The sequence below is a fragment of the Erythranthe guttata genome, chromosome 5 (genome assembly GCF_056151865.1).
Source record: "Erythranthe guttata isolate IM_541 chromosome 5, IM_541, whole genome shotgun sequence".
Classification (NCBI taxonomy): domain Eukaryota; kingdom Viridiplantae; phylum Streptophyta; class Magnoliopsida; order Lamiales; family Phrymaceae; genus Erythranthe; species Erythranthe guttata.
In genome coordinates this window covers 11,581,884-11,598,252 of record NC_142537.1, presented here as the reverse complement: position 1 = coordinate 11,598,252, position 16,369 = coordinate 11,581,884, and the positions used below count along the sequence as shown (strand labels likewise).

The window sequence follows — 16,369 nt, the reverse complement described above, 5'->3', positions numbered from 1 at the left end:
AAATATTTCAGAAAAAAAATTATTTTCGGAAAAAAAAAAGTTTGGGGGTTAATGTGATATATTTGTTTAAATTCGGGGTCAATGTGTAATATTAAGGAAGTTAGAGCATAGAAGGTGAAATTGATAAGAATTATATTATTGAGGGTATTTTTGACTAAAGACATGGGGATGGGCTTAATTGAGAGACTGTTTTTTTGGTGGACCAAAATGCATTTAAGTCCCATGTGATGGGCCTTTTTGCCATTTGCCCTATATATATATAATAGAATCAAATTAAAGGAAAAAGAACAGGGAAATAAATATAATTCTCTGCTGTACGAAAATAAAGGATTATAACAAAGATAATATATTAGCAAATACCACAATCATACTAATGTCATATCTTTATTTATAATTCTTATTGAAAACTTAAAGAATCATTACGCAGCAAGGCTACAGAACCGGTTGATTCGGATTGAGTTCCCCAAGTCTGATCTTCATAGCTTGGAATCTCAGATGATTGTGAAGGTTGAGGAGGAATCATCATATTTTCATCCTCACCTTCTAACATTTTCAAAACTTCACTCATTGACGGGCGATCGGTTGGACTCATCTGTATGCACCACAATCCAACTATTGTCATCTTTCTCCTCATTTTTCGCGCATCATCATCGTCATCCTTTTCCTCATCATCATCATTTTCGTACACATTTCCAATTTCAATGTCTTCGCCTTTATTCAAGTGATCGTAAATCCAACACGGAAAATATTGGCTCGATTTGTTTTCAATATTAGGCCCCGTCCCTTTGTTAAGCCCCAACATTTCCATCAACAACATCCCAAAGCTATAAACATCGGCCTTGTAAGACACTCCCCCGATGCTTCTATTCATTAGCTCAGGAGCCACATAGCCTATTGTTCCCCTAACTGCAGTGAGAGTCACTGTAGTATTATTTGTTGAATAAAACTTTGCCAGACCAAAATCGGATATTTTAGGTGTGAAATTTTCGTCAAGAAGTATGTTGTGAGGCTTTATGTCGAAATGCAGGATTTGTATGTCGCATCCTCTATGCAAATACTCAATTCCACGAGCCACTCCAATTGCAATCTCGTTCTTCCTCTTCAGAGTAAGTGAATTACCTTTTTCCTTATTAAATATGTATTTCTCGAGCGAACCATTAGGCATGAAGTCGTAGACAAGGGCGCGTTTGGATCTTTCTGCACAATACCCGACAAGTTTAACCACCTTAACATGATGGATCCTTCCAATTGTGGCTACTTCATTGATGAAATCTTGCCCATTTGAGCTAGGCTTGGCAAGTACTTTGACCGCTACATCAGGGCCGCTTCGAAGTTTTCCTTTGTAAACAGAACCGTAGCCTCCTTGGCCTAGTTTTTCTCGAAAGCCTTTTGTGATTTTCTTCATATCTGAGTATGTATAGCGGATTGTTTTGAAATCTGTGTTACTTTGCAGGAAGCCTTCAATTACGTCGAACATTGACAAATGCCTTCTTCGAAATTTATAGATCAAAAGACCAAGCATGCAAGGCATTCCAATTACGATCCTCAGTGCTAGGCTGGACATAAGTATCAAAGCTGGAAAACGAAAACCTTGAAGTTATTAGGGTCACTCACTTCAAATTAGAGAATCCTTGCAAGCATTGAAAAAAAAAATATTGTGAAATAAGTTCATAATGGCCTCCTCACAACAAAATTTTCATAATACTAGTTGGGGCAGTAAATTAAAAGCTTGCTTTTAGTTACATGATTTAAAATTTATTTAACAAAATAATATTTTGTCAGTTTATAAGAATCTTTATTTGGGTATAGTTTTATATTCTATATGACTCCAAATATTTTTATTTACGTAATATAATTTTGATCATTAATTTAATAAAATAGTACTTTGTCATTTTAAGAGAATCTCCATTTGGACAGTCTTTTATTATAATATGATTCAAAATAGTACTTTGTCATTTTTAATCTCCATTTTAAGAGAAAGCCGGCGAAGGTTGGCGACGGGGCTCCGAACGGAAGCGGGAACGGAGCGACGGGGAGGAGTGATTTGCTGGTTTTGAGGAGGAAAGCACGGACGATGTTTGGTGCGTCGTACATTTTATTGGAACTTGGTTGGATCCATAAAAATATTTTATTATTTGATTACGGTAATCGACTACAATTTTAAATTTATTTTTTAATACGTTTATTGGTTCTTTGTTTTGCCACATATAATTGGGCTTGGGAGTATTGCGGTGGTGCTTCTTTGTTCGGCCACTATCAATCTATTCTCTAACCTGGAGATTTTTCGTTTATTTTTCTATTACCTAATCTATTAGAGATGTATAATGTTTCGATATTTGATTTTGATGTTTCTATAATTTTTGTTTCGACTTAATTTAGTAGTTGATTACTCTAAGGTATTAGTTAATTAATATATTTTTCGTAGTTAAATAATATATTTTTGAATTGTAGGTGGTGGACTTTTGCCAATAATTGTTGTTATTATTGCATTTGCGGTTGTTGGTGGTGGACTTATGGCCATTAATTGATTTTTTTTTGTGGTTTTTGCGGTTTGTTATTGTTTAGTTATGTTGAATTGTGTTGAGTGCCAGTGACGACATTACAGTTGTTTTTGTTACTATTAAAGTTGATTGCATAATCGATCACTATTTTAGCAGTCAATTTTATTAATCAACTACGATCTTAGTAGTCGATTTCTATTATATAAACCTGACAGGAAAAAAAAGTTTAAACAAACAAGAAAAATGAAAATCAATTTAAGAGAAAAAAAAAATGAAGATGATGTGTAGTGGAAAGAAGATAGTTGAACGGTAATTTTGAGATTAAAAAATATCGTGAGTTTAAATGGAAAAAATATAAATAGACCTCTTTATATTAAAACAATTTATGAGGGGTCTACATCAAAAAATCCATATTTATAAAAGTGGCTAAACGCAAAACAAGCTAAAATTCAGGCGGTAAAGTGCTATCTACAGGTAAAGATATGTTAATGGATAAGAACAATTTTTTTTTGAAAAGATATTCAACAATTTGATACTCACCTATGATACGCCAAAGATTGTCCACGATCCCTGCACGTACACATGTATATGATTAGGAAAGTAGCAGATACGGTACGAGTATTATAATAGTTTGATAAGGGGTGTAACCGATCTAAGGAAATGGTTTATATATCATATTCATATTCATATTACACTTCTTTGTTTTCTTTCACCGCTATTTGACTAATTTTCTTATTAAAAGAACTAATAAATAAATTAAATATTAAAGAAAAAATCCTTCAAATATTGTTAAAATCGTAAAAATGATATCGAAAGTCCATTTTGGTCACTGATAAAATGATTACGTTATTTTTTACCTTTTATTAGGATAAACTAACGCATGTTTAAAAAAATTGAGTTCACTATTTCAACACCAATTATACGATGACCAATTGAAACGTGCGGTAACCTTTGGGCTGGTGTTATTTGAAAGGAATGGATTGTAAATGGGTTCAAGTGGGGAGGATTAGAAGTGACTGTAAATGAGAAGGGTTTTCAAAATCCACCTTAATTGTTAAAACAATTGAAAAATGAGAGATACGAATTTAAAGTTCATTACCAAATGACTGAATCCAAATAAGCCCAAAAATCAAGATGGTCAACCAAGTTTGGCATTAACTTTTGAAGAACTTCTGTTTGCCCTATAATATGCCTAGTACTTTTCAATAATAGACACAAAAGCATCAAGTGTAATATTCTCTTATAGTGACAAGCAAATCATTCAAGAGCATTATTCCCTTCTATTGATAAGAAGAATCTTGAAATTGCAATAGATTTTTTAGGGTATAATACAGTTTCCACCCTGTACTGTGAAAAAGGTCGCATTCACCCCCTTAGTATTAAAAACTACAAAGACTCCTCTATTTTTGACAGCCAGTCAACATAAATTTAACGGTTAGTGCAACTACTCTTATTTCCTCTCTTTGTTTCTTTTACTTTCTCGAAAATTCTCTGCCACCCACCACCAAAATCAAAAAGTGGAGATGATGATTTCCCCACCACCATCGATCCCCTCCCGTCGAAAGGATACACCATCGCCGCCACCACCACCACCCCCATTGCGGTTTAGGTTAGAATGAGTTGTTGTCATTTGGTGGTGTGACGGGATTTGGACAGATGTTGATGGTGGGATGGGATTTGGATGATTTTTAGAAGATGATAAAGATAAATGTTGCTGAATTTTCGTACAGTTTGAAGAACGGTGGGAAGAGAATTGTTTTCTAAATTTCGATGGTGGGATGGGGCTTGGAGGATTCTTGTACATATTTTTATTTTATTTTATAATATTTATTGAATTTCTGTAATAAAGTATTTTTTTTATATATTTTTTGTCATTTTATAAATTATTAGAGCATATTTCATTATTTAGTAATTCCTATTATTTTTTGTAATAAATTTATAATTTGCAATTTAAAATTATAATTATTTATGAATCAATAATTGAAACTTGAAGTTTTACATTTTATAATTGCTTATATAATTTTATAATTTTTTTGTTAATAGTATAAAATAGTATATATATATATATATATATATATATATATATATATATATATATATATATATATATATATATATATATATATATATATATATATACACACACGCATTGTAGTCAAGGGATACAAATGTCCAGAATATTGAAATATATGTGGTCAACGTGCCACATCAGCTTTGACTGGCAGAATAACTAACGACATGTTTTTTTTTTGTAGTTTTTAATACTACAAGGGTGAATGCGACATTTTTCATAGTATAGGGGTGTAAACAGTATTTTATCCTATTTATGTTTTTTTTCCGTTGGGATTTATAATTGTGAGTAAAATTTTGTAAATTGAAGAGAATTTTTTTTTTAAATTTAGGCATATATTAGGGAGTTAGTTTAGCTTAGAATTGAATAATTAGATGATAAATGAAGAATTATTTGAACAACAAAAGAGAGTTAAAGAATTACTAACATTGAAAAGCATCGGCCAACCAAGCTGGGAAGTCACCTGCATGAATAAGAGCATTAGAATGACATAAATGTATTGATTGAATCTTAATAGTGTAAAATTTTAAAATGTTCAAGTGATGAGAAAATGTTCTTCTATGCATGAAAAAATGAACAATATTACATAAACATAATTGATTGAGTCTTACCGCAAAAACTATGGTATCGTCCACCAATTGGCCATGGACTGTATACACATATATAGTTCAAAGGCAAAAACCACGAAACGTCAAAACCATATAGCAGAGCTTTGTGCATAGTTGAAAAGGAAACATTCTCTTCTATTTTAAGTGGCAGTGAAGTCATCACCACGAGGTCTATTTTGCACATATCCTTTACTTGGTTTAAATCTGTGCCAAACATTATATATGCGCGACTTCCATTCACGCCATATAATTTTTTGTCTGCACAATGAGAAGTAATTTCCAAAAGCTTCGAACCATTGACTGAATATGGGCAGCTCATAAAAATAATTGGTACACTTTTTTGCACATGGTAGGGATAAAACATGTAATCCAATAAAGGGTATTTGGGGAATGAGCAACTCTCAATTATTGTGACATTGGGAATAGCAAGACGGATGGTGTTTTGGGTATAGTTGATTTCGTGGACGAGGTATTTATGAGAGTTGAGGTATATTGAGGTGGTATTGTTTTCGCATGAAAGTACGGATTTGGGATGACCGCAGCGTTTTGGATGAGTCATGAGCCTGAAAGGATAGCTAATATTGTGAATTTCGCCACATGAAGAAGGGGTGCAGTTGATTTGGTTTCCATGGGATTTTTGGATGAAATATAATTGGGTTGTAATGAACAAATAAATGAATTTGAGGAGGAGGCTTTGGCTGAGGATATACATCTATGTGTATGAATATTTGGTGATTAATTTGAAGAGCTGTCTATAGCTTATAAGTTTGGGGATATGATTAATTAGATGAAAGAGATGAGAGATAGAAGACTATAGTAATGTGTGAATGGAGGAGTTTGTTTTTTCGTTAAGAATAATTGAGCAAATAGTGAATTCAACACAACTAGGAAATGCAGTCAACTCAACTTGTATGGAGGAAAATTCAAGTCCACCAACTACTTGCAGAAGAAAATGATTGATGTCACATTTTCTAAAAGAATTAATATTGATGGGTGAAGAAACTATTGGAGCAATAAAAAGATTTTTGGAGGATATATTGATGGGTGAAGATTGATATATGTGTGTGTGGAAGGACTGAGTCTTGTTCACAATAATTAAACAAGTAGTCTACCGTGAAATTTACGCTTGTGTGTGGTGTTGCTTCTTCAAAAGGGCAACACCGCACCAATCACCATCCGAGCTAGGACAACTATCACATAACAGGTCATGAGTAATTTCCGTCAAATTATATTGGAGCTAATTGCCAACACCTTTCCTATGTAATCTATAATTGGCAAATACTCCCTGTCAAAAAAAAACTCACCAACGCCCCCTCGTGTAATCATATCTGTCTTTTTAGGCATTGACTAAAAGTGAAATGACAAAAATGCCCTATGGATTTTTCAGCAATTAGTAAAATATATATTGTGTGTGTGTGTGGAAGGACTGAGTCTTCTTCACAAAAATTAAACAAGTAGTCTACCCTGAAATTTACGCTTGTGTTGGTGCGGTGTTGCTTCTTCAAAAGGGCAACACCGCACCAATCACCATCCGAGGACAACTCTCACATAACAGGTCATGATTAAGGAAATAGTCTCTAATTGACAAATACTCTCTCTCAAAAAAAACTCACCAAATCAAAATTGTCTTTTTAGGCATTGACTAAAAGTTAAATGACAAAAATGCCCTATGGATTTTTCAGCAATTAGAAAAATATATATTGTACAGATTTATTTTTTAAAACTTCTCAACTCTATAATTAATTTAATTAAACCAAATTTTATTACACAATTTTTTTTAATTTTTTTTTTGTGTAGTTATTTTTAATTTTATAAATATTATTTATTAATAATTTTGTAATTATAAAATATAAACATAAATTAAACATTTATTGTTGTATTAAAAGATTTTATATGTTTTATATTTTTTTTATATTACATTTTAATTTACATTAAAAAAGGGTTAAATACAAAAACACCCATGTACTATGAACTTTGTATCAAATACTACTACACATAAATACAAAAACCTCCTTCACATTACATTTTTTTCAAAATATGATGAAAATACCCCTACTTAGCCTATAAACATAAGGGTTTGTTTGAGCCATTTTCCACTATATTTTTTACATTTTCGGTCAATTTTACTTGGCAAATTTTGATATTTATATTTTTTTCTCCAAAACATTAAATTACTTAGTTTTTTTTTCTCAATAAAACCTTTTATTTTTGTCATTTTGAATTTCTTCATTTATTTCTTAACCGTCTTCCGGTAGTTCAAATTCTCAACAATCATAGGATTGTAAAGATGTTTGTAATCTTATGATGTTTGAACTACCGGAAGAAATTTAAGAAAAGAAAATGAAGAAACTCAAAATGTCAAAAATAAAGATTTTTATCAGAAAATTAAAAAAAATCGAAGCAATTAGATGTTTTTGAGAAAAAAATATAAATACCAAAATTCCCCACGTAAAATTGACTGAAAATGGCTCAAACAAACCCTTATATACATATATGTACTTAAGTATGGGTATTTTCGCCATATTTTGAAAAAAATATAGTGTAAGGGGGATGTTTGTATTTATGTGTAGTACATGGGGTATGCGATACAAAATTCATAGTACAGGGGTGTTTTTGTATTTAACCCTGAAAAAAAGAAGAAGAAAAAAAAACAAAAATAAGTCTTCTTCTTCCCCGCTCCACCCCACCCCACCCCGGGGAATACGATGCTACACCCGGTGATTTTCACCGGGTGACTCTTTTCTTGACATGTGTTCTTTTTTATTTATTTTATAATTATAATTCTAAAACCCATTGGGCCATAACTGAACCCGTAGTGGGAATCTTATTAATTATGGTGCCTGGTTATATTCACCAGGTGTAGCATAGAATTTCCCTCCCACCCCACCAACCACCCAAATCAACACTTCTTCTCCCCCACGCACCTTTCCCACCATCGGCTCACCTTTCTTGCACCCCCATCTTCGCGTAGTACAATTTCTCCTCCAATTCCACTCTTCCTATGGCAGCCCATATCTGCAATTTGAACAAAGGCGGCGACGACGGCGATTATGTGCTGGAGAAGAAAAATCTTACCTATACACAACTCTCTCTCGCTAAGAAATTGGTGGTGCCAAACGGCGGCGGTGACTAGGGAGAGAAATTTGAAGGAGTAGGTGGGTAGCGGTGGTGCGAGACGGGCCAGAAGGCGGCGGTGACAAGGGAGAGAAATTTGAAGGAGTAGGTGGATGGCGGTGGTGCGAGACAGGCCAAAGAGCGGCGGTGGTGCTAGACGGGCCAGAAGACGGCGGCGATGCCGAACTTTTTCTAGGTTGGGAGGTGGGCGGCGGAATGGAACGAGGAAGAAGATTTGAAAAAAAATTCAATTTTTGTTCCTTATTGCAATTTTGGAAATTTTAAAATCTACAATTTGGTCCTATAAATTATAGTTATTTATAATTTGACAACTCGGATTTTTTTTTATTTATACAGGGGTATCTATGACATTTCACCCTAGAAATAACATAAAAATTCGCAGAGCCCGCGAGTGAGAGACACGATTTGCCTTAAGGGATCTCGATGCATTAACTTTGGTTACACAGGGGGCATTGGTGAGTTTTTTTTAAGGGAGTATTTGCCAATTAGTAATTACAAAGGGGAGGTATTTACAATTTGCTCAATTATATTGTACTGAATTTGTTGGAGAAAAAACAAATAAATCACCATCTCAATTCTCATGAGTTCCACCACTATCAATTGGCTTACAAGGTCCTTGTGGCTATCCGGGTTTCGATCAGTTAGTTATATTAACATTAAACTGCAACAACAAAAATGATACTGTTCTTGTGCTTCCCTCCTCTGTAAATGTTGTTGTGAAGGAAGTCAACTATAATTTAGCCGAAGTCAACTATAACTCACTCATCAGTTAGTTATATTAAGGATTAAATACACTTTACACTCTTAAAGTATGACTATTGTAACACTTACCTCCCTGAAAAATCACTTGTAACAGTTACCCCCCCAACTATTATTTAATTAGGGCTCGTTTGGTTACCGCTATAAGGTTCTACTGACTAAATAGTAGGGCTAATAACATGTTCGGTTGGTAAGATTCACATTTTTTCAAACCCGCTACTAAATTCAAAGCTCTCTATTAAATGCTACTATTTCATTAAATTAGTAGCACCCCTCCCCTGAGATTTATTTAATAGGGGGTGACGAAAAAAGAAAAATACAATTTTATCCTTAAAATTATATTTTATTATTGTAAATTAAGTGGTTTTATAGACAATTCATAAATAATAACTGATTTTAACAAATTTAATAGAAGATCTAATCTAAGAAACTGAACATGCTACTAACTAAAAAATTAATTAGTCAATAGGGAGTTAATCCAATCTCATGTAATCCAATCTAATCCAATATAGGTAACCGAAGGAGCCCTTAGTATATTAAAATTAAAAAGACGCAAATACCCTTATACTTACACATTATTTACTGAAGAATTTAATTGGAAAAAAACTATCTCAACTAACTGAACAATGCAATGAATACTATACAAATATAAAATGTTTATCTAGCTAGGTGGCACTCGAATAAATGCTTAAAGGAAAAAAATAAACATGATTGAATTAATTTATTAAATAAGTTGAGAACAAAAATTATTACATACATCCAAATTTTTACAATTGGAAAAGGCTAGAATCGAATATTTTTTTTTTGATTTCGAGGTTTGTTTATTGTGGGTGCATGATATATTAATTTGTTTTTTGAACAATACTCAAACTGTAAATTTGAATTTTTAATTAGTTGAATATTCTTGTAAAAAACGTGAATCAATCTTTTTTTTCTTTAAATTATTTCATTCAATAAGTTAGGATGATTTTAAAATAAAAATTAATGTATTGGAATTTTCAGTTATTATTTTTAATTAGATAGTTAAAATAAAAATAAAATATGTCAGCCAATAATAAATAATAATTTAAAGGGTATGAGTGTCATTTCAAATTTAATGTGCACTTTCTATAACAGGCAAGGGCGTAAGTGTTACATTATATGCTCCAGGGAGGTAAGTGTTACGAGGGTCATACTTTAAGGGTGAAAAGTGTATTTAGCCTTTATATTAATATTCAATTTAAGGTCGAGATTCCGGTATTCGAAATGGAATTCCGATGACAAAATTTTATCTCCAGCGATAAAAATCATAAATATATGATTCATAAAGTAGAAAATGAGGTGGAGAGGAATGACAGAAAGAAGGGGGAGAAAGTGGGAGAAAGAAGAAACAGAGAAAGAGGAAGAAACGTGAGGAAAGAGAGAGAGAGAGAGGAAAGAGTAATACATAACCGTGATGTTTGTTGGGAAAGGAGAAAGAGCGGAATAGAAAATGGAGAGATAATCAGAAAAAAATAAGAGAAATAAGGTAAATGAAGAAAAACATATGGATAAAGAAGAAGATGTAGAAAGAAAAGGCAGTAGCCTAATACCAATAAGGCTAGGGGTCCAACAATTCATAATACCCGTTTTGGATTTCCTGACAAATGTGCAATTATAAAATTGATCTGGCTCTGTTATTTTGTGTTTTAAGCGGGTTATCCCTCATTTTCCCTGTAAAATATTATGTATTTCATTATTTCATAATTTTTTTAAGTACCAAATGGCAAATATTGCTTTATAATTTATAATTTAATATATTGAAATCAAATAAAATGCAAACAAAATATATTAAAATAGAAAAAACGTATTAAAAAAACAACGAAAAAAAAAAGATGTTAGGGGCAATTCTATCATTTCACACAAAAAATGAAGAAAATTCGCAGAACCCACGAGCGAGACCCACGATCTGCTAGGACCCCCTTGTGTTATGACAAACCTGCACCAAATCCCCTTGTGTTCTTTTTATTGCGTAAAACCTCCCTGTATTTCATTTTTTCTTGCATGAAAACCTCATATCTGTTAATTGTTAACACCGTTAACTAAAAAGAGGATTTCTGCAGGTTTAATGTAACATAAGGGGGGTTTGGAGCATGATTTTGCAACACAAGGGGATCTATGGATAATTAATTTATTGATTTAAAATTCAATTATTTTCTCAAATTATTTATGTTCTTTTCACAATAATTAATCCACAATAAATTATAAAAAAAATATAATAATTCTAATAAAATAGTATATTATGAAAAATCAAAAAAGTTAATAAATTATATCATATAAAAATTGATTTTTTTTTTGAAACATTCACCATGTACACCTATTAAATTTCTATTTTTCATATTGTAACTGAATAAATGTGCTCGAATTAATTTAAGAAAATAATATGAAATTTAAACGAATAAATTAATTATGCATACAAAGCCCGTGTATTGTAGAAAATATGCACTAAATCCCTTTCTATTAAAAAAAAGCATAAATTCTCCTCTATAGTTAACGGCGTTAACTTTTAACGGATAAAGGATTTCGTGCAAAGTAAAATGAAACACAAGTGGATTTTACGCAAAAAAAAAAAAAAAAAAAAAAAAAAAAAAAAAAAAAAACCACAGGAGATTTAATGCAGTTTTTCATGTTCATCTTGGGCCCAACCAGTATGTTTATGTACCTTTTGCTCCAAAGGACACTACTTTTCAAACCTTATAAATAGATCCCGTTTTTCCCATAATTCCTCACTTCAATCCAAAACAGCCTACTGCATATTTAGCCTACCCTTTACAGATTCTCTCGAAAAGTTCTACACAAAGTACAGTTCGTCGTACTTGGGATTTGGAGTGCTCTTATTGCAAAAGTCTTTGCCGTTGTATCTTGGGAGACGATTTCCGTTCAAACCGTTAGCACCGTTGCAAGGAAATTTCGCCTTAAGGACAGAGTCAACTCGCCGCGGCAAACATTCAGTTGTAGTAGCTATTTCCAACATTAATAACTACATATTTAGGGTTCATTCAGTAGTATATTATCTTTTGATGATCTAATTAGTGATATTTTGGAAGAGTTAACAAATTCCCGATCGAAGAGTTAACAAATTCCCGATATATGTGCAGTTGCAATATTTATTTGTCGGAAGTTAGTTATTGTTGGAAATCGACATCTCCAAAACTAAACTATATTATTTATGGTTCTCAAAAAATTATTATTAGTGTGCCACATGTTGCTTGGGGTTGCCTTTACCGTCAAATTTTTTAAACTTTGGAGGTATATAGCCCATTGGCATCTTTAGATCATCAATACTTTGTGTGCATGGCTTGACATAGGTTGATGGCGAGTTCAAGCTTCCTTTGCGTGTATGGCTTGACATAGGTTGATGGGGAGTTCAAGCTTCCTTCCAACTTGTCTTTGATAGCTCCACTGATCAGCGTCATCACTTGATCTACAATATGAATCAGCCCTTCGGGAGAAACTTGAAGTTCTTGAGCTAGAGCCTTCTCGTTTTCAATAGGTTGTTGCTTTGTGGATGTCTCGACTTCGTCTTGAGCCTCCATCTGATTCTCCACAGCTTGACTAGCATCAGCTTTGTCCATCTTGTTGATCAACTTGGCAATTTGAAAATCTCGTTGTTGAACATGCTTTGCTGTAATGGCCTTTGTTAAACTTGCAATTGTCTCTTCCATGGTTGTAGCGTTTGTTGTAATGACGGATGCCACCTCTTACTAGCTTGCTGTTGAACGAGGCGTGGGCTGTGAAATCTCTCGTTTTGAATCTTCCACATCTCCGCTTGTGTTGACAAGGGGTGGTAAGCCTTTCTGAATGGTTTGGGGCGTCGAGCTAGTCTCGGTGGATGCTTGCAGCTTATTAGCCATACTCCTTGTAACTAAGCCCACACTTGATGAATTCGAAGTAGCAGTCTTCATTGCGAACGTAGAGAAGTTACTGCAACACTTCGAGGATCTTCGAGAGAGAGAAGAGATGAGTGGTAGAGATGTCCCACCAGGCATGCCAATTTGTAAACCAAAATTTTTTTGAACCTGTAAAACATAAATACAAGACAAGAAAATAGGGAACAAATAATTTATTAATGAAAACAATGTGGATTATAATCTCCATAATTCCCTTGATTCTTCTATCCTATTCTTTCTTCTCTCCTTTTCTAATTTTGATTTAAGGGCTTAAAAGCTTGTTCTTGAATCGAACATATGATTTCCTATCACGAACACCTCGGATTCAAATATGTTATATGTTATGAATTCGAGGAATCGAACATATGATTTCCTATCACGAACACCTCGAATTTAAATATGTTATGAATTCGAGGCATATGCTAGAGACGTGAGCTTGAAAACTCGATATGTGTTTGTGTGAGTCTGTTTTTTACATGAACCGAAGCCATCTTTTTATAGCCACGAGCTAGAATTTCTTGACTTGTAGGATGGCCCGGTCATTTGTAAAGCCCAAATATATTATGGACTTTGAATGAGACCCAATTTAATAATCGGTTTATTGGATTATTAATTGGTCATTTATCTCAAAATTTCGATGTTTACACATGTATTAGAGAGTTAGTTTACCTTAGAATTGAATAAGATGATAAACAAAGAATTGAATGAACAACAAAAGAGAGTTACTTACATTGAAGAGTATCAGCCAACCAAACTAGGAAGTCACCTGCACGAATAAGAGCATTAGAATGACATAAGTGTATTGAATCTTAATCGTGTAAAATGTTAAAAGGCTGAAGCTCATCTTCGTTAAAATGTTCAAGTGATGAGGCAAATATTTTTCTATGCATGAGAAAATAATGAACAATAAATGCATCGTCATAATTGATTGAATCTTACCGCAAATAGGGTGTCCACGAATTATATTGTATACACAATTCTCGGTCGAAGTCAAAGCCCACAAAACCTCAGAACCATATTGCAGAGCTATGTGCATAGTTGAAAAGGAAACATTCTCTTCTATTTTAAGTGGCAATGAAGTCATCACCATGAGGTCTATTTTGCACATATCTTTACTTGGTGTAAATCTGTGCAAAACATTATATATGCGCGACTTCCATTCACACCATATAATTTTCTATCTGCACAATGAGAAGTAATTTCCAAAAGCTTCGAGGTGAATCCAAGTTTTAAGTCAAGGGGGTGCGGAATTTAATAAAAAAAATATATAAACATACAAAAAAAAATGTTGACTGTGTGAGAAATTGGGAAAAGAAAGTGGAAAGGGGTTTGTTGACTTTTAGGCAGTGCATGTCTAGGAATGTTTTACAGGGTGAACTTAAATTTTCGGAGGTTCGGGGGCAGAGTTCCCGAAAAAAATTTAGAATTTTTTGGTGACAAAATCAGAAAATATGATAATAAAAAGAAGAAAATCAAAAAAAGAAAATGAGCTTTTTTGCATTAATTTGAATTTTGGGTGGACTAATTAATAATAATTGGGGTTTTTTTTTGTATTAATTTGGATTTTGAGTGAGCTAATTAATAAAACTTGGGTGGGTTTAATAGATGTATAGGTATAATATGGGAGGGATTAGTAAATTGAGGGCGGGCTTGAGTCCACCCTCCCAAAGGATAAGGTGTATATATTTTACTGATTTTCAGATTAGTCCCCTTTTAACTTGATATATTTATAGTACCCTAAGTTATTATATATATATATATATATATATATATATATATATATATATATATATATATATATATATATATATATATCAGTGTTCTAAATAGCGGTCGTGGCGGTCGATATATCGGCCGCCATATCGGTATCGGTTATAAACCTTTACGATTTTGTTGAGGCGATTTGGAATATCGATTTTTTACGGCGAGGCGGTTTGTGGCGGTTTTTTGGCGGGTCAAACCAATATATCGGTCAACACATCATTTTTTTTTTTTTTTTTTTTTAATTTAAATTAAAATGAAAATATGTTTTGATTTTTTGTTTTTCTCCAATTCTTTAAACTTTCAAAACCAAACCAAGTACTACCTCGCAATTTATGCTTTGTTATGTTTATATTAATTGTTGATGCGAAAGACTTGCGTAGTATTTGTATTTCGTAAGAATCTTTTATTATATTATGGTCTTATTATTTTTAATTTTTTGTTATTTATTGAGTAATTAGAATTATATAATAACATATGAATGATAGGATAGAATTATGTTTAAATATTCTTTTATATATATATTTTGAGTATTTACAAATAATATTTAGAAATATATTACACTAAATTTAAAAACCGATATATTTCCGATTTATCTCCGATAAATCACCGCCGCGCCGATTTATCGTGTGGCGGTCCCTAACCGCCACGTACCCGATAACCGCCTTTTAGAACCTTGATATATATATATATATATATATATATATATATATATATATATATATATATATATATATATATATATATATATATATATATATATAATTTTTTATTTTTTATTTTTTGTTTTTTTTGGACATATGAGTAATAGGGATAAAACCTGTAATCGAATAAAGGGTATTTGGGGAATGAGCAACTCTCAATTATTGTGACATTGGGAATAGCAAGACGGATGGTGTTTTGGGTATAGTTGATTTCGTGGACGAGGTATTTATGAGAGTTGAGGTATATTGAGGTGGTATTGTTTTCGCATGAAAGTACGTATTTGGGATGACCGCAGCGTTTTGGATCCGTATTGAGCCTGAAAGGATAGCTAATGTTGCGAATTTCGCCACATGAAGAAGGGGTGCAGTTGATTTGGTTTCCATGGGATTTTTGGATGAAATATAATTGGGTTGTGATGAACAAATAAATGAATTTGAGGAGGAGGCTTTGGCTGAGGATATACATCTTTGTGTATGAATATTTGGTGATCAATTTGAAGAGCTATCGATAGCTTATAAGTTTGGGGATATGATTAATTAGATGGAAGAGATGAGAGAAGACTGCAGTAATGTGTGAATGGGGGAGTTGTTTTTTCGTTACCAAATAGTGAATTCACCACAACTAGGAAATGCAGTCAACTCAACTTGTATGGAAGAAAATTCAAGTCCACCAACTAGTTGCAGAGGAAAATTAATATCACATTTTGTAAAAGAATTAATATTGATGGGTGAAGACTGAAGATTGATGTGTGTGTGTGTGAAATTTACGCTTGTGTGTGGTGTTGCTTCTTCAAAAGGGCAACACCGCACCAATCACCATCCGAGGACAACTATCACATAACAGGTCATGATTAAGGAAATAGTCGAGTAATTTCCGTCAAATTATATTGTAATCAATTTTTTTTTTTTGGAGAAAAAACAT

At 32.8% G+C, this 16,369-nt stretch overlaps 1 protein-coding gene across 2 annotated transcripts; it reads right to left on the bottom strand.

Annotated features, from left to right (window-relative positions):
- Positions 1-328: 328 nt before the first annotated feature.
- On the bottom strand, positions 329-16,186 carry LOC105958429 (LEAF RUST 10 DISEASE-RESISTANCE LOCUS RECEPTOR-LIKE PROTEIN KINASE-like 2.4). 2 transcript variants are annotated; one of them, XM_088818810.1, is made up of 4 exons: positions 16,119-16,186; positions 5,184-6,116; positions 5,000-5,035; positions 329-1,575 (listed from the first exon to the last, which is right to left on the bottom strand). In XM_088818810.1, the coding sequence occupies exons 2-4, from the start codon at positions 5,890-5,892 to the stop codon at positions 398-400; spliced, it is 1,923 nt and encodes a 640-aa protein (XP_088674936.1). In that variant the 5' UTR covers positions 5,893-6,116; positions 16,119-16,186; the 3' UTR covers positions 329-397. The 2 variants fall into 2 exon arrangements, with proteins under 2 accessions (XP_088674936.1, XP_088674935.1); XM_088818809.1 differs by lacking the exon at positions 16,119-16,186 and adding an exon at positions 3,042-3,071 and having other exon boundaries at positions 5,184-6,161.
- Positions 16,187-16,369: the final 183 nt, after the last annotated feature.

Bases quoted from the DNA above. Each gene is read 5' to 3' on its own strand.
- LOC105958429 (XM_088818809.1), bottom strand. From the start codon at position 5,892: ATGTATATCCTCAGCCAAAGCCTCCTCCTCAAATTCATTTATTTGTTC. The intron at 5,036-5,183 runs GTAAGACTCAAT...TTATTCATGCAG, and splicing joins ACGATACCATAGTTTTTGCG to GTGACTTCCCAGCTTGGTTG. The intron at 3,072-4,999 runs GTTAGTAATTCT...GTGTACGTGCAG, and splicing joins GTTGGCCGATGCTTTTCAAT to GGATCGTGGACAATCTTTGG.